Source organism: Plectropomus leopardus, chromosome 15 (genome assembly GCF_026936395.1).
Source record: "Plectropomus leopardus strain MGB_pleo_1.0 chromosome 15, ASM2693639v1, whole genome shotgun sequence".
NCBI classification, from domain to species: Eukaryota; Metazoa; Chordata; class Actinopteri; order Perciformes; family Serranidae; genus Plectropomus; species Plectropomus leopardus.
Window position 1 is genome coordinate 15,601,396 of NC_142190.1, and position 18,597 is coordinate 15,619,992.

General features: G+C 39.2%; 1 protein-coding gene across 1 annotated transcript in view; it reads left to right on the plus strand.

The window, feature by feature from the left end:
- stk10 (serine/threonine kinase 10) overlaps window positions 1-18,597 on the plus strand; it is a 51,357-nt gene that overhangs the window by 14,666 nt on the left and 18,094 nt on the right. Inside the window, exons 2-7 of the mRNA XM_042498888.2 lie at window positions 1,890-2,054; window positions 8,068-8,116; window positions 9,718-9,867; window positions 12,944-13,016; window positions 14,972-15,166; window positions 15,830-15,911. Coding sequence (XP_042354822.2) covers window positions 1,890-2,054; window positions 8,068-8,116; window positions 9,718-9,867; window positions 12,944-13,016; window positions 14,972-15,166; window positions 15,830-15,911 — 714 coding nt within the window. The remainder of the gene's footprint in view (window positions 1-1,889; window positions 2,055-8,067; window positions 8,117-9,717; window positions 9,868-12,943; window positions 13,017-14,971; window positions 15,167-15,829; window positions 15,912-18,597) is intronic.

Consider the following 18,597-nt stretch of genomic DNA (forward strand, 5'->3'; position numbering starts at 1 on the left):
TGTTTATTCAGATGTTTTCCCACAGCCTCTGTAAAAGCGTGGAGGCATCAGACCCCCACCGGGCTGTTTAGTCTGTCGAGTTTCTGCAGGTCACTGGATGGGCACGAGCACATGTAGATGCGTCCTACATTTCTCATCAGGTCAACTCACTGTCCTGACTTATTTTCTCATTCATGCACAAACTTTGACACACACTCTGTACACGTCCTTTTGATCACTCACAACCTGCTGCATAGTCGTTCAGGTGTAAATGGTGCAGCACTGATCACCACTTTTGTTTCTGACTCTATTCTTAGTCTTGGCTCCATCTGCGCTCTCGCAAATACGCCACTGAACGTGTCTTCTATCTGCAGGTGCACATCAATGTTGCATTTACCCGCAAAATCTCATCAGTCAGCATTCACAACATTCTCTCTTACACAAGGACCAACATGTGTTTGATGCTTTGTGCTGCACTCTGAGTAACCCCATGGTTTGGGTGTTTTAGCGTTTTCCAGATAATCACTGAACAATCTGTGTTTATGTTTGCATCACTTTGTTACTCAGTATAACAAGGAATTTGTTGTCTATGTGTGTGTCTTAGTTTAGGCACACTGACACTTTTGTGGTTCCTCTTTTTCCCCTCCAGTTGCTCAGGGAGGGTGTGGAGTTCCTTTTCCTGTTTTGGCTCTAAATGTTAGTTAGTCAACATTGTAATTGCCATCTTGCATTTCTTAATGTTTCGGCTTCCCCTTGGCTTCAACTGGGGTGGAAGAGTTCGGCTGGAAGAGTGAGAGGCACATTCTGGAACAAGCTCTGGATGTCTATTTTTGTCTTTTTTTGTAGTTACAAGGCATGGGACAGTATGGTGTTTAATGATAATCTTGGCCAAAGTTATTGTGATTCATGATATTATCCGATAATCGTAATACCAGTGGCTGCTGAAGTACCTGAAAGCCATACATGATGGAAAGTACAGATTTCTCCCCACAAAATGGCTTTGGCAGAAGTTTAAGTCACTTATTTAAATATTACTTGAGTAGAGGTCTTTAAGTATCTGATATTAACTGTACTTGCATATCATAAGTATTTTATGTTATAGTAAATGTACTTAAATATTGAAAGTAAAAGTAAGAAAGCAAGCAGACAGAATTTTACAGTTTAATTCTTCTTTACGTGTGGAGTGTCTATTACACTTGAAGAAAAATGTGGTCGTCTTAGCAACTGAAGAGATTTAAAAAACAAAATCAAGTTTTTCTTTTCCTCCCAATCATTTATTTGTCCCTCCCTCCCTCCCTCCCTCCCTCCTTTCTCTCTTCCTTCCCTATTTTGTATTAAGTAACTGAAGTGCTTAGTGGAAATGTAGTGGTGTAAAAGTATGCATTTTATTTAGGAAATGTAGTGAAGTGAAAGTTAAAGTTGACAGAAATTTAAAAAAAAAAAACTCAAGTAAAGTACAGATACTCCCAAAAATACTTAAGTACCCCATATACTGTCATTTGTTTTCTGTCTTGGTTACAGATTGATATTGGCAGTTTGATTTTGATGTTTTCCACCTTTTAGTCTGACATAACTAAAAAAAAATGCTTGCAGACATGTTTAGTAACATTGTGATCCATTTTCTTCACACCCTCTTTATATCAGCTCCACTCTGTTTTCTTGCACACTATAGATATTTTTTGAGGAAGTCTCTTTTTTTTTTTTGAGTGATAAAAAATTATTTCTATAGAAATGAAACTCTTGAGTTAACAGGATAATTTAAACTGAAAAAAAAGTATATTTCTTTTATATTTGCCATAACAGTCCTGGACCTAAAAGAAAAGAAGTAAAAAGTAAAATGCAAGAATGCATCAAACGGGCCTTGTGTCATTACTCACTGAATGTAATGTTCTGCGTCTCTGTCTCTTCAGGCCAGAAACAAGGAGACGGGAGTTTTGGCTGCAGCCAAAGTGATCGAGACAAAATGCGAGGAGGAGCTGGAGGACTACATGGTTGAGATTGACATCCTGGCTAAATGTGACCACCGCTACATTGTCAAACTGCTTGATGCATTTTACCATGACAACAAACTGTGGGTAGGTAACACAGGAATCTGGTTAAAACAACCAGCTTTATGTACAAACCACAGACCTCTCAACACTTCTCTCTTTCCGTTCCATCTGTTCTCTACTGAACACTATTACACATTTTGCACATTGCAGCCCCTAAATTGAACAAAGACATAAGACACATTTGATAGATGTTTTAGAAAGAACTGTTCTTGAACAGACAGTAAACTGCTGTGTGGGAACATTGTGGTCAAGGCTGTTGTTGTGTTACACTTGTGCATAACATACCAATGGGACCTTATCAGCTGGTTTACACTGTTACCCTCCTCCCAAGATGTATTCTTTTCACTGTTTAGAAGTTTCTGTCTGTCCACCAAGTTTTCTTTGCAACTTTTCCAAATGGAGCCACAACACACAAATCCGAACGATCAGCAGGGAAGTGCAAAAACAGACCTTTTAACCATGTATGTTGGCAGGCTCATGGGATGTCATTTCAATCTGTGAATGCCTTGTTGTTTTATTGCAACAGTATCTCATACAGAGTATATTTCTCCCACTTATGAAAGCTCTGTTGAATAATAAAGATGAGAAAAGAGGATTGCCTAAATGGGGACGACAGATGACCCCCTCAGGGTGACATAATGCATCAGAAATTACCCAGTCCTCACCCTGATGTTACTGCAAGAATGAAGATCGATTTCAGTTCAGTGTTTTTTGCTGTTGAGTTATTTTCCCTCGCCACACTCACTCACTGGGTCAAATGTTCATCTCCCTCTATAATCTCCCAGTCTATCTGGCCAAGAAAAATAACAGTGACCTCATGCTGGGGCACGACCTTGAATATCTTAGGAATTACAAGACGGCATTAAGACTGAGTTTTGTTGGGTTTTTTTTAACCCTCTACTTGTGAAATTATTAGTGTAAGATTTAGAATTTGGTTATTTTCCAGAGCTCTCTCCTTCTAAAGTTATCAAAAGAATAGTAATTATTAAACGTAAGATTTTAGTCCTGGTTGATTGTTTGCAACACTCAAAGTTACCGTGGAAACAGCAACCGCAGTTTAATACGATGGCAAACACTCATTGCTACATTGTCAGAAATACAGAAAAAAACAGAAGAATACAGGTGTATGTGTTTACAGTGCAGCCAAACAAACTTGCATTGTTTTAATTAAGTCCGTAATAATTGCAACCATGACCTAATTTCATGCCATGCACAGCACAAGTAGTCTTCCACGCTACAGCGGGGCACAGTCATACTGGTCACCTTGCTGTGGTTACTTAGCCTTCTTCCATTACTCTTTTGTAAAACTAAAAAGTTACCCGGCAATTTAAAAAAAAAAAAAAATCTTGTTTGTTTAATGGTGATAAATAGTTGTGATAGCTGTGATTGCTGCAAAATAAAACTCACTCTATATTTCACCAGTATATTTCACCATTTCATCAGTACTTTTAATGTGAAGTACCAGCAATTGTTTACTCAAGATGTTCACTCCACCAGTACCAAAGATAACTACTATAAAGACAAATCATTTCTGGATGTAATACATTGAATGGTAATTGCAAAAAAAAACCAAACAAAAAAAAAAAAAAAACACACACACACACACACACACACACACACACACACGATAAGTCAGATGTGCAAACATCCCTTCCTGCAGTCTTTAAACCACTTGTTTCCTGTGTGCATTTGGCTTCAGAGTGTCAACTGTTGCTTTACTATCTCACCTCCAAGCTGTGCTCAAGTAATGTTGCGTTCTTTATTTTTGATTGTTCACATAATTATTCTCAATCTCTTCATTATCTGTTTTTCAGCCTGTATTTTAAGAGCAGCTGACCTTTCTGTGCTGGTGTAACTCACAGCCAAAATGGACATCTGAGCATCCAGCCAGCAGTAGCATAATTATATACAGCATGACAAAGTGAACAAGCTCTGCCCTCATAAGTGTGTATGCTAGCCTCAGGATCTCAACGATTAGCCCAGTGGTTGGCAGTCGGGCCTCAGTAACCTCCGGCTGGGTGGACTGGGCAGGCGTGAGATGATACATTCCAGTAGCAACCCACCCATTCTGCTTTCTACAGAGTAAGGGATGGATGGAGGGAAAAAGAAGGAAAGAAAGAGACAGTGAGAGAAGGGCTGTTTGTTCCTGTTCAGGAACAATCTGGTCTTGAGGCAAGAGGGGCAGCCAAACCCACAGCGTGAGAAAAAGAGGGCCTTTAACATGGGGACGGGACTGCTGACATCAGCACGCTGAGTAGAACGAACAGAGACAGAGGAGAGGAGAACAGTTAAACAGATGAAAAAGAGAGACAATAAACAGAACAAAACTTAGACTCATCATTTTGACGCATAGTTAAGCTTGCCCGGTTAAAGGGTGTGTTCACCAAAATGACAAAAAAAAATGGCACATTGTCTCACACGTCTTTTTCATTTTAGATAACCCTGTCTGAGATTTACGCTGCCACCAAGAAACAGACGTCCATAGGGACTATTTTTCCAGGGGAACATATCTAAAATAAAAACTCAGTGTGTCTAAAAAAAGAATTGGTTTGGGGGGGGCGGCAAATCTTATCTGGGCAAAATCCTCACAACTGTTTGCATTACTAGATATCACTGACAAGAGCAAAGTGAGAAAATGTCTAAGTGCCTAAGTACTGTCTAAGTGAGCTATAGAAATGCAATAGGTTGGCACTTTTGGCAAAAGTACAATAATAAAGTTAACTTTAAAAAAAATGATAGAAACTGCTTTTTCACACCAAAACTAGGGCCGAGTATTTGTACTTGATACCTTTAAGGTATGGGCCGATATAACCAAGTAGTATCGACACTTCTCCGGTCAAATAATACCTGCATGTTTTTCAAGTTTTCTACCCAGATCTTGAATAAAAGGGTTAAGCAGATGCACTCCATACAGCCTTTTGTGTGGTGAAGTCAAGTGTGATGTATTTAATGGAGACAGCAGTTCACCATGTCAAAATGTCACCAGAACATCCAGAAGTATGGCTAAACTACACGCCACTCCATTTACAAGATAGTTATTGAATTAAGTAGGATAAAAAAGGGTATGAAATGAAGAACTCTACTGGTGTCAGTGTCACTTTAAGGGTACTGGTGTTGGTGCTGGTGCGGTATGAGCTTAGTTTAGACAGTGTTATAAACATTTTGCAAGGTGCTTATCCCATTTCATTTCGTCGTGTACTGTGTTTTCAGAGTTTGTATATAATTAATTTGAGGAGCCAGAAATTTGGCAAAGAAGAAAGAGGGCTCTGGCTGTGAGGTAATGTTGCTTGGTGTATATAACACACTGAGATACGGACAGTGTTTTAATGTTGTTATATAATTGTCAAGACAGTGTTTTTTGTTGTTATGTATTTGCCATTATTTGCATGTAAAGTGAGTTCCGTATAATGTCACCAGCGGTTGCTGGGAGATTTTTTGTTGACACTGAAAAGCAAATCGATAGAAGTCAGTATGTCGTGTCTTTGTTGGTACGACCTCACATTAACAGAGTGACAGAGTATAACAGTGTGTCCATGTGATTCAGGTTTTATATGCTCATATTTCTTTTCTTTATTCGGTATTGCAGTTTCTTGGCAAATAGCGTTTTACATCCTTTAGACTTCTGACAAAATGAGGTGGGAAATCACCGTGAAAGTACAGAGCTGTGAATCCTGGGAACACTGCAGTGTCAGCGAGGCCTGCTCCGGTTATTTGAAAGCTTTTGGGGTTTTTGCAGACCGTGTCTAATTTGCTTCAGCTTGAAAAGAAAACAGAAGCCGTTGATTTTTGCGTCTTCGGTAAAGTTTGTGCCTGCATTGTGATCAGCCCACAGCAGGTATGCTTTGCATGTAGCTTGACCAGTCGGGGCACATTCTTCACTGCAGCACAACACGTCATCCAGATTTGTTTCAGGCAGGGAGGAAATCTGGCTGCAGAGACACCGACGGAAACACAAACTAGTTGCTTCTGACACAGTAGTGTAATGTACAAAAGAAAAATGGTTTGCACTGAAATGTGTAATTATCCTCCCTCTTGGTAACGCTTTAGAAGTAGATAACTTGATCTGAAATTACTCTGTACTGTGTGGATATATGGTTGAAAGCGCACTTTCTAAATTTCGATTTAATTTTTTTGTGGTGTAATTAGCCATTTCTACCAGAATCCAAAGAACAGGAACAAGGAAATGTAAATTTAAAAAGGCAGGAAAATGTTCTTTTTACTGTAAGTTATGGGGTTGCTTATGAAGTATAATCCAACCGATAATGGATTTTTGAGGCTGATAATGAAATCGATATCTTTTTAAAAAACACACTAGCAATATATTAGCCAGTAGTGTCTTTCACCATAACCAAATAACCAATCTCAAACAAAACATGAGGATAGTTGTAGTGTTTTGGGTTTTTTTAAATTTGCAACTGAAAGTGTATTTTTTAAATATCTGTAACTTCGTAGTATAAAGTATTTAATGTTACTGACAAAAAATAGTTGTTTAAATAGAACTTAAGTAATGGCTTTGTCTTAAGAAACAGAGGTCAACAACTGAGTACAGATCATTGACACACAGGACGGACCGTCTTTCCACTGTCTGTCATCCAAAGAGACCTGGTCGCAGAGGAACATCCTTGATAACATGTGACAAAAAGCCAATTTAATGGGTTTTGTCAGTCCAAACTTCACAATAGAACATTGTTTTACCTGGAGAGCTGCATGCCAGGCTTGACATTCCTCATCTTTGAGCTTCCCACAAAGAGTGTGTGTTCATGCACTTGTGTGATCATGCACTTTTGTGTTCATAGACGTACGCATACTTTCTGGTATTCATCTGTACCTTTGGGTGTTTGCACCTTTTTGTACTCAATTCTCTGTATGGCTTTGTCTGGACTGAAACTCCGCGCCCTGTCCAGTACCAGGTTGATGCTTTGACAGTGTTGTCATAGCGAGCAGTACTTAGTGATTAAATAAGAATGACATCACACAACAGGTATGCCGCGCACCTCCTACAGTTGATCTGTGACCATTTGGAATGAAAAGATAGAGATCAACTGTTCGGCACAGGATTATGAAATCCTGTGGTGTCTTTGTTTGCTTTGGTGTTGCTATTACTTAAATGAAAGAGGGTTTTCTGACAGGCGTGTGTGCGTGCGTGCATGCGTGTGTGTGTGTGAGTGAGAGAGAGACACTGACTATGTAAGGAGAGGAAATGAAATTGTTGGAAGTTGCTGTTGGCCAACAAGACACCATTTAGGGAGTGTGTTCTCAGTCTTTTTTTTCTTTCCTGTCTCCGTCTCTCTGTTTTTACTTCACTACTGAACTGGTATTGTGTGTTTAGCAGTGTGTCCCAGGAAGTGTGTATAGTTACAGTCAGACAGTTTATCACACACTGAATCCAGCTGTCCGCTTTGCAAAGTGTGTGTATTCTAGCACTTTGACCACAGATGCCAAAGAGTGTTTGACTGATGTAGAGCAGGGACAGTGCTCCAGGTAGCGATGACATGACATTAACGTCGTCTTCTTTCCTTCCCATACTTTGCTTTGCTTGTTTTTACCAGAAATATATATACATTTATTTTTACACTTTCTTTGGCTGATTAGAAAAATTGTTTGAATTGCAGTAACTGAGAATATTGCACAACCAGTTTGTGTTTATCTGACAGACTCTTCATCGTTGGAGGAGTGGAGCATGTTATTAATTAAGCTCATTTTAGTGCTGCACTTTCAAAATTATTCTAAATTACTCTCAAGTTCAAGTGCCAATCAATAATGGTTTTTCTTGCCAGAGAATCAAAAACAGAAAACTTGAAGAGTTTGGATGCTGGTGATGCAATGAGTTGAGATATATTAGAATACTGCAAGAGAATATTTCTAAGATGCTCATGTGTTCATTGTTTGAATGCTTTTTATGCATTGGGCTCTGATGAAACCTGATCTGTTCTGTTGCTACATATAAATCCCAGAAAAAGGAGATTTTCAATTGTATATTCAGAATGCTGGATCAAGTTTAACCTCACCCTTTCTCCCCTCCCCCTTCTTTCCCCAGATCATGATCGAGTTCTGCCCCGGGGGTGCTGTGGATGCCACAATGCTTGGTAGGCCAATTGTTTTTGCTCTGTGTGTTTTCATAATCGCTCCACCTTCCTACCTGTCACGAGAATCATGCTCCACTGGTGCTGTGACTGCACCTGTCCCTTCAGCAGGGAATTGAGTTTGAGTTTATTTCATTTTGAACAAACAAACATAACAGGTAAAAAAAATTAAAAGAATTAAAGAGAGGAGTCTCCATTATGGAAACAAAACCAAGAATGTGTTCAAAAAGGAGCAGGAGAAAGCAAAATGCTTTTGTTAATATTATCAGTTACACCTTCATGATTTCATAAGTCTGGGGTAATACTTAAAAGAGCACCCTACAAAGATATGCATACTGCAAAATATAAATATATATAAATATATATAAATATATATAAATATATATATATATATACATATATATATAATAGCAATAAGGATAATAAATAATGTTGGGTATCATGAATATACAGACTCACTATTTTAAATTTAATTAATTAAAAAATTATGAAGTTTAAAACTGCACAAGTAATTTTAAAGCAAAGCAATTCAAAGCAAGAAATAATTTGCTTCCAGGTAACATTGAAGAAATGTTCAAGGATAGAGAGGTAAGGTATCATTAAAGAGGTCAATTAACTTCAAACAGCCTGGCGTCCAAACCACTCTTAAAAATGTGCATTTCAGTTTGTGGGGTCACCTGTAACAATCTTTTGTTCATGTCATGTGTGCTAGACAAGTGATGATATTTTTTCATCCAGAGACGATAATGTAATAATGTTTCATTTGACACCGTCAAATGAATGAGATACTGAGGGGAAACTTTTAAAGTGTTTATTTCCTGGTTTGTCGGCCTGTTCTTAGACGTCACGCCTACAAACACATCTGCCTCTGTCACCATTTAATTCAACCGCCGGTTGATCCGACACACCGGTCCTGAACAGCAGCTCCTCGCTCTGCTGTCCCCACGGAAAAGTAAGAACTTTAGCGAGCCACAGGCACAGACGCGGTCCACGGCATTCGAGGAAGTTTTGAGACATTATGTGCTGCCAATGAGCGCTACTGTTTTAAAGCTATTGAAGAATCACAGCATGTTTATTTTCCGTAGAAAAAAGTATAGAAAACCAGCGTTAATCACAGCGCTGTTGCTCCGAACAAGACCACAGACATAACTTCACCACTCCTGGATTCTCTAGAAAGCAGTCAGACACAGTGGAGTCCTCCGGTGTGGGAAAACCCCCTGGTCTGTTTTTTCTGGGTAATCCACATCCTCATAACTGTCTGTACCCCCACTGCAGCTAACTAAACACAGACACAGTAGAATAAAGTCTGCAGGGCTGGACTAGCTTGGATGTTTGAAAGCTTTTCTGATCTGAGATTACTTATCCAGCAACACTATCTGAGGGAGACTCCACTGATATCATCACGGGGTTTACTTTTTTTCTGTTTGCTCTCGAGGAGTTCACACACTAGATCCGTCCACAAGACTTTGTTTTGCCGTGTACACTGAATATGGAATCTGCAAGGTGTGCATAATGGGTTTGAACCCTATGAGCTAGTTTTCTCAACTCTCGCTTCCATATTTAACCCCTTTATCTCCTGCCATCTCCTCTCTTGCCCTTATCAGAGTTGGATCGTGGGCTAACGGAGCCGCAGATTAAGGTGGTCTGTCGCCAGATGCTGGAAGCTCTGGATTACCTCCACAGCATGAAGATCATCCACAGAGACCTGAAGGCTGGTAACATCCTCCTCATGCTGGATGGGGACATCAAACTAGGTGAGAGTTTAGATATTGTTGGCTTCAACTTTTCAAAATTTATAAAGAAAGTTGGTCTTTCTCTCCGCATATCGTTCATTTCTGTGGAACTAAATTAAATGATTATTTTTAAAGTTTGGGTTACTATTTAAGATATCAACTCACAGAATAAGGGCTTGGTGAAAACCTGAACACAAGCTGTATTGACTGATCGCCTTGTTCTGCATAATAAAAATATGCAATTGAAACAACCAAAGAGATAATAGAACAATTGCCAAGCATCTGTAAGAAGAAAAAACTGAATTTGTCAAAAAAAAAACAATCCCCATTGAGTTGGGACATGTATGACTGTTAAAAAAAAGGAATAAAAACACAGTACAGAAAAGAAGTATTAAAAGTTCTTAAAAGTAACAGGAGAAGTCACCTCTAATGTAATATTTGCAGAAAATAATCTGCTCAAAATTCATCCACATGGCTTGTTTTAAGCAGCCTTTTTGCAGTTTGGCATTTGGGTTAATTGTACAGTTTATCAGTTGTTCTGTACTATTAGTTTAATGCAATAAATATAATATGAAAGATATATAAAATATGTCACTTAGTCAGGGTTGTCAGTTTACTCAATGATAGGAAAGGGGTCCCTTAACGAAAAAGGTTAGACCTTTAAAAGGTTAAAGACCGCAGCATGGCAACATGGAGTTTAAGTGCCATGTTGCTAAAGCTCACACATGTACACACGAATACAAGGCCTGAAAAATGTAACATGTTCAGCGTGTTACAGATAATAAGGAGTTTAAACTTGTGGGCTGGATTTTGATCCGATTTGCAAGGCCAGGAGTAATCTGTTTCTTTACGTCCCATCAATCAATGAGAAAACCACATCACTGCTAGTATGATGCTAGTGGGACTAATTCTCCCCATGTTCCCATTGCACATTACAGGTTATCTGTGGAACTCCGGTCCACTGTTTGGCTTACATATGAGCTGAACGCACACATGTATACTGTCTCTCTCTCTGTCTCTCTCTCTCACACACACACAGTCAGAGGCCCTGTGCCCCTGCTGCAGCCCTGTAGGAGGGTCATAAGTGAGCATTGTGTGGGGAAAACCGCATTCTTCAAAGTTTTGCATATTTTCATTTATTGGCTTTTTGAAGAGCTCTCCACATTCTTCACATTGCACAGCTGAAGTTGTGGATCCAACCCATTCGCCGGTGTTTTGGATTAAATTTCCAGAAAAGGGGAAAAAAAAGTGTCTAACTTACTTTATGTACGTGTCATTTACGGAACTGCACAGTTTTTTCTACATTGCTGGCCGACATGAATCATCAGACATAAAACTTTAAGAAAAAACAAATATATCCGGATGCCTTTTGCATGAGTGATGTTTTACTTTCTGTACTCTTGTTGGCTCTGTTTTTTTGCACTCAATCATGAGCAACAAACCAACAACACAGAGAAGAGAGTTAACTTAAAAACTGCGTAGCGCCTCATGGTGGTGATGCTGCTGGTGATTTTTTTTGGTGTTTAACTGCTGTTTCATCTGATTCAAAATGGTTTATTGGTTCGTGGTTTTCTCACAGTTTCTCTCACTCACTTTTTTGATTTCAAGTAACACATTTGTCAGCTAACATGCTCACTGAGCTGGACTTCTGCATAAGTCATTTTCCATTGCCGTATATTCTTCTCTAAGACACCACAGTTGGATATAATCACTGGGAGTTGCCTCTTTAAACTCATTAAGTCATGACACTGACTCATTTACAGTCTCCAAACGTATCCAACTGCGTGTTAACTCAAACAAGGCAGCAGTTATCTATCTCTGAGGTCGGCCAAAGGCATTATATCCACCTACGATACATGGCATTAAACATAATAGTCTTCAGCAGCTGTTGATCTTGAGTTAAGTTGAGCAATTTAAACAATTTCAAGAGCCATATAAATGTCTAGAAAATGGTGCTGGAACCAGGACTCACAGGGACTTCTTTAACAGTCCAGTCCTGTAAACATCAGACAAATCATTTAATGTTGTGCCTGCAATCTTGCTGCACACCTTCACAATACTCAGCAACCGGTTTCTGTGCTCTAAGTTAAGCGCCCTTTGTTCGCTCAGCTTTATGAAGGAAAGGCAAATCAGTATATAACAGGCAACAAGGTAGTGTTGTTATTTACACTCATGATTCAACATATCTGTTTTTTTCCACTTAAAATTATTAAGATGAAATCTCTGAATTTCTGTTGCGTGTTGGCAATTTGCCACTGAAACACCTGTTACTGTGTGCGCATTAGTTCTTCATGATTGGTGCACCGTGTTAACCATTAGGTATGTAGGGTAGAAATGTTTGCATAAAATCATAATAATGCTTCTTGACAGACACACCCTTGGTAATTATTTAAGGGAACATAGTGTAGGTTAAACTCAGTGATACAGCAGGTTTTACAGCAGCTTTGCTAGAAAGTACTGAAGTGTATTGGACCTCTTGGTCCATGTCAACCCCAGAATATGTTGCCATCCTTTATTTATGTGTAAACTGTCATTTGATGGACAGTAAAAGCAGTATTACTATTTATTGCCTTTGTAGGAAGTACAAAATTCCTCATGCAGAAGTTTGGACTGCAGTCTAACATTACATGTTTGACTGGGAGGTCAAAGCTATTTGAATTGTAGTCTACGAAACCAAGACAGTCACTTAAGTCACCATAATAGAACATGCCAGTTTGCAATTGAAGCAGTCAGCCTGCTGCCTTGTGAGTAAAAAAAAAAAAAGGCCTCTGCCAAGTACTCAATCCTGGGCACGAAATATTCTTACATGCAGAGAAAAACACACGTGTTGAGCCAAAGTGAAAACAACACCCCTGTAATCTGATGGTCGTGTCAGGAAATGGGGGCAGCTTGTTTGGGAAGCGGGACTGCTATAAATTTACTGATTCTTTGCTTTGTGTCTCAAAATCATGACAGTTTTACAAGCTTCAAACTACTTGTCCACTACAAAGGAGAGAAAAAGGATGCAAGGTTTTGAACTGCCTTTTAAATGCTTCTGGGGAACTTTTTTTTTTTTAACTTTTTAACAATTTTTTTTGTTGTCTCTCCATTCTTGCAGCTGATTTTGGCGTATCTGCAAAAAACAACAAAACCTTACAAAGAAGAGACTCTTTCATTGGAACACCATACTGGTGAGTAAGACATTTCTCTTCATCAGGACACCATTAAAGGAAAGAGCATGGATGGGTATTTGAACGGTTCTAATAGGCACAGGTGCAGGGACCCAAAGTGTCAGGGGGCCCCGTTGGCCTTCACCTGCAGAATGTTACTTAAATTAACACATACTGACCAGATGGAGATGCAATATACCCACAAAAAGACCACAAGGACATGCAGAGGGACTGCAATGAGACATAAGATAGCTACAAAAAATGACAAAACAAACACAAAGAAACACACAACAGCCAAAAATCACACAAGAAAACCTAAAAAGAGAAGCACAAAATAACCAAAATAACAGAGACACAAAACTGTCTAATAAAACCTGAGGTATTAAAATGATATTTGCCATATAGCAAAATCTCTTACTGTAGACATTTCAACAAATCCCACATGAGCTATATAAGCAAGCATTACGGCTTGTTGAGAACACATTTCCTACCGCCCACAACTCTTCCATAACACTTGAAAGAGCACAATGTTGTGTATACACGCACTCAACCCAGTACCTCAACGCAGTGCTTCAATGTTGTCGCAACAGCGCGGCTCTCTCCTCTAAACCTGAACAAATTGGAAAGATTCCATTTGAAGTCTCCACAATGAACCTTGCTCCATACTGTTATTCCCTGTGTTGCAGCCAGTTAACCATTGACTAGAACAGGTTATCAACCATCAGGAATACCCTTCACATCTTAATGGAAACATGACCGTGCTCTCATTTTGCTCAATACTGATTAGTCTTGAAAAGAATATTACAGACAGTTTTGGTGAATACCTTCTCCCTTGAATGCACTGATTAGAAAAGTCAACAAGAAACGGGGAGCAAACATTTGCTTCTTTGCACTTGAATAAATCTAAGGGCTCGGAGGTTGAAGAGCCATTCTACAGATTGTCAGCAAACACTAGCTGTTTGGAGACGTGTGCTCAATGTTTACACCTGCAGAATAGTGAGAAAGGCCAGAGAGAAACTCTAATCCACTTATCTCCTGGTCTGATAAACATATTGTAAATACCATGGGAATATCTTTTATGATATCAGAAACTATTGAATCATGTTGGGATGGATTTCTAAATGACTATATGACTATGTTGATTTGGCAAACCCAGAGTTTTACAACATGAAAGTTACATTTGAATAGATAAGTTACTTCTTAGCTCTGTCAGTTGATGCTTATTAGCACAAGTTTTTTTTTTCTTATTTTAGATTAGGGCTGAGCAGTATATCAGTATTGTATCATTATTGTAATATGTGACTTGAAATGAATAATCGGTTGAGATTCTGGATATTGTCATATTGTAAGTGTTGTATTTTTCAGGTTTCAAAGGCTGCATGACAGTAAAGTGATGTAATTTTCTGAATTTACCAAATTGTTCTAGCTGTTCCTTCTTTTTTTCATCCACCCAGTTACTATTTCCACATTACTTCAATTCATCCAGCCCAATTTAGGAGCTATTCACTAATACATAATCTTACCCCCAAAATATATATCTAATTAAAAAGTTGAAGCATTTTAAAAGCTTGATTTTGGACCTAGGTGCATTCAGTCTATGCTGTAAGACGTGAGTTACCTCTAAAGTTCAGTAATCCCAAATGGTAATTTTTTTGATTATCATAAGATAGTAATATTAATTTTTTTCTGTTTTCTAACTGAAAACAATTATTGTGTGTGCTTCAATTTTTAATAACTCAATAAATCATTTCTTTTTATCCACTACCGTATCTCAGATGGGTTACATAACTGCACATTCCACACATTAAAACACTTACACAAAAAATAGTTATATACTGAAGATGTGAGCAGAGAGAAAACGCCGCTCTACATCTTGACTATCTATATCTAGCATGTTTTAAAGAGCAACCCTTTTAATGTGCAATATGCAGTAACTTGTTAGCATTCAGGAAAATTTTTCCTTTCCTCTCTCCCAGGATGGCCCCAGAGGTGGTGATGTGTGAGACGATGAAGGACGCTCCATACGACTACAAGGCGGATGTCTGGTCTCTGGGAATCACTCTGATCGAGCTTGCCCAGATTGAGCCCCCGCACCATGAGCTCAACCCTATGAGAGTGCTGTTGAAGATCGCCAAGTCGGAGCCCCCCACACTGGAACAGCCACATAAATGGTGAGCGTGCATTAAAATTGAATCTGAATTCAGCAAATTTATGATATAATATGTGTAAATCATGAAGAGAAAGTAGCGACACGTTAGCCAGAATATTGGAGTAAACTGAAAGAAAAACCTAGTTTTGCACAATCCATGATTCATTAGTTTCGCCACAGAATATGACGGTTGGACAGGGGTTTATAGCTTAGTAGATAAAGATTTCACTGGGTTATCTAATTTTATTGTATCCCTACATTTTTGCACACTCAGTGTCCTAAAATTTACTGTAGACACTCAATGTATCTCTTTGTCCTCGCCCTCTCTGCCCGCAGCCCATTTTGCCCTTTCCAGAACTACAGCAACAATTTAGGACTTAAGCGGGTGCCAAACTGTAATGTTCTCCCTATCAATTTTATGAGTCTAAATGTTCAATAGCAGCATAGCATTTAGTGCTGCAAAACTGAACTCATCAGGTGCTGAAAGGACATTTGGGATGGGGAGCCCACACATCATTCCTGTTGAAAGCTTTGTTGTACAAGATGCAGCTGTGCACAGAGATGAACCACATGTACCAACATCACATATCTGGAAATGTTTTGTTATGTTGTAACTATTCCTCACTCCCTCCTTTCTTCATACCTCTTATAATTGATTAATACTGTTTTCTTGTGTTCATCCAAGGTCAAAAGAGTTTAAAGATTTCCTGAAGAAAGCTTTGGACAAAAACCCAGAGACTCGTCCAACTGCAGCACAACTCGCTGAGGTAGGCCTGATGCAATGTGCAATTTTAACTTAGCAAGTGTTACACAATGCTGCACTTTGAGTATATGATGGGACATTGTCCTCGCTCTGTCCTTATCTTGCACCGACACACACGTATACAGGGCCTTTTATTCTTCTATTTTAAGATCTGAATGGAGTGATCTGTGCAGGGGAGTGAGCTGTGTCCCCGTGGAGGGCACTGGCATGAGAGTGGGAGGGGAATAGAAGGTGGGCAGGAGTGGGCAAGAAATGCAGCAGGCAGAGAAGAAGAAAGGTAGCGCAAAAAGTGACTAAAGTAAAGAGGAAAAATTAAGTTAAAAAAACAAGGGAGGAAAGGTGAGTAAACATTCAGCACTGTTTGAATTGTTCACTTTTGAAACATACACATACACATTTCCATCTCAAGGACAAAAAGGGTTTTTGTACCAAAAAAATAAGGGATCATAAATTTGTTTTTCAGCAACAGTAAATAGACATAAATTCACATTAGTGACATTGGGAGGAAAGGACTATGATGATGTTTACATGCAAGTGCACTTTGGCACAGCTGGGATATTTCTAATGGGAAGCTGATGACAGTTTTTCTGGCACTAATAAAACATTGATGTCTTTGGATGAGCTTTGGCAAAAGTTTCTCTAAATCCTGAGCAAGAAAAATGAGTGAGAAAGTGAACAGGGTGTGGATTAAAGCACGAGCGCAGCGTCTATTAAAATTCAGAGCCACAGTTTCCTGTCTGTATCCCACAGCTGAGGGAATGTCAGCTATTTACATTCCCACTCTCAGCCAATAGTATGTCTGAATAAGCCTGAGCTTGCCACCTCTGGCCAATTAGAGAGAGGCAGAGATGAAAACCCAAGACCCGGGGCCTGCTGGGAATTGTGCATGTGCTCTCCAGTGGGGGGAAAGAGACAGGCGTGGTCCAGTTTTTGGTGCTGGAGGTTTTAGATGTTTATCATGCCGGCTGCTCCTCACGGCTGTCAGAGAGTATTTACTGTAGATAGTTGTGCAATGATGGCATTCAGTTCTGCTGTGCGATGGGTGTTGAATGAAATCGGTTTGCTGGAAGTTACCATCAGCATTTGTGACAGGTTCTTGCAGTTATTCATTGGATTTTATGGATGTGGAAAACAGATGCCGTGCAGGACGTGAGCATGAATTTTATAATGAATCATAGATAAGAGTGTCTGGAGTGTAAGTGTCAAGTTGTTTGGGGTGTTTGAGTGTCTCAAAAGAGGGAAAAAAAAGGACAAAGATCGATAAAGTCTTTGTCATCAGGCTTTTTAAAGATGTTGTTAGTTTGAAACATATTTGAACCTCTCGCTTTGTGTCTGTCCCACATGTGCGCCTTTTAAAGAATGTATACAAAACAACATGACACAGTATAAGTCACTGTGGCTGCGTGGCTGGCAGGAGACCATCTGGAAGACTTGTACTCATTACAGTGAATATAGCCTCTCCTCCCACATAGTTTCTCATGGTCAGGATTTCTCTGGTGTTTTTACGTAGCTTCCATTCATGTATCATGTTGGATGCTTTTCTGTTTCTGATTATAGCGAGTCTGTACGTCGCAGTTTTACCATGGGAGTGTTTTGCTATTTTATCTCTAAGCCAGAGCTTTGTTGTGGTGTTGCAACATTGACGTGCCGACAGAAGCACACATTTAAACTTCTAGACCTTCGAGAACCCTCAATGACATCATGCATTCCCTAGCTCTGCGCATGCCTAAATTCAGTCCTTGTCCGAAGCTTGCTCTAAATCTAATTCTAACCTGATTCTGGCCGCTTAAACTAAAATCTTTTTTTTTCTTCCCCTTGGAGCTTCTTCTTGTTCAGAGGTTTTTGATCTGTGAGGCATGACTCTCCAGGTTGTAGTTGTAGGGGGTCTGAGAAGTGTGAAAAAAGGTTTGGATAAAAGTGTGGTTGGGCGGTATCAAGGTATTATGGTATACAGACGGTATGATTTTCAATACCGTCAAAAATACTGCTGCTTAAACTGACATGGAGATGCTGTATTGTGACAATGTATTGCAGTATTGCAGTTTCTTCTAGTGGAACAGGCAGCTGAGCTGAGAAAGATGGCAACTGCAAGTGTTGGGGAGTATTGCCACATCTAACTTTACCTTGAGATGTTTTCTTCCACCTACAAAAACAGTGTATTAGCCACATGATTTTATTCAATACGTCATCTCTGTTCGGCCCACTGATATGTCAGTTTCTGTCACAATCGTCATTAGGTCCTCCAGCAAGAAGAGCACTTATTTCCTATTTATTATTTTATGGGCAAGACTTGTCTGTGTAGGCTAATTGCATATAAGAAATAATGCTTCGTAGGCTAGACTGTGACACTTGCTTCAATCACTTTCATCACCAGTTGCTCTGTTTGTATGGTTTTTTTTTTTTGGTTTCTAATTTTTTTCCCCACACAGATACCATCATTAACCATTTACCCCAGTAAAATGTCAGGAGGATATGAATGTATAAAAAAACAGATAACGCATTAGACTAGGTGAAGGGGGCAGTTGCTCAAAGCACTGAAGAGTTAGGTTATAAAAAGTCCCAAGTATGTACCCATTTCTCTGAATAAACTGAATAAAAGGGAGCTTTCAACACTTTTCATACATGTAGAAACTATTTTTCAGTAGTTCCTGTGAGGTCTGTGGATTATAGTTTGGGAGTAAGGGACTTTT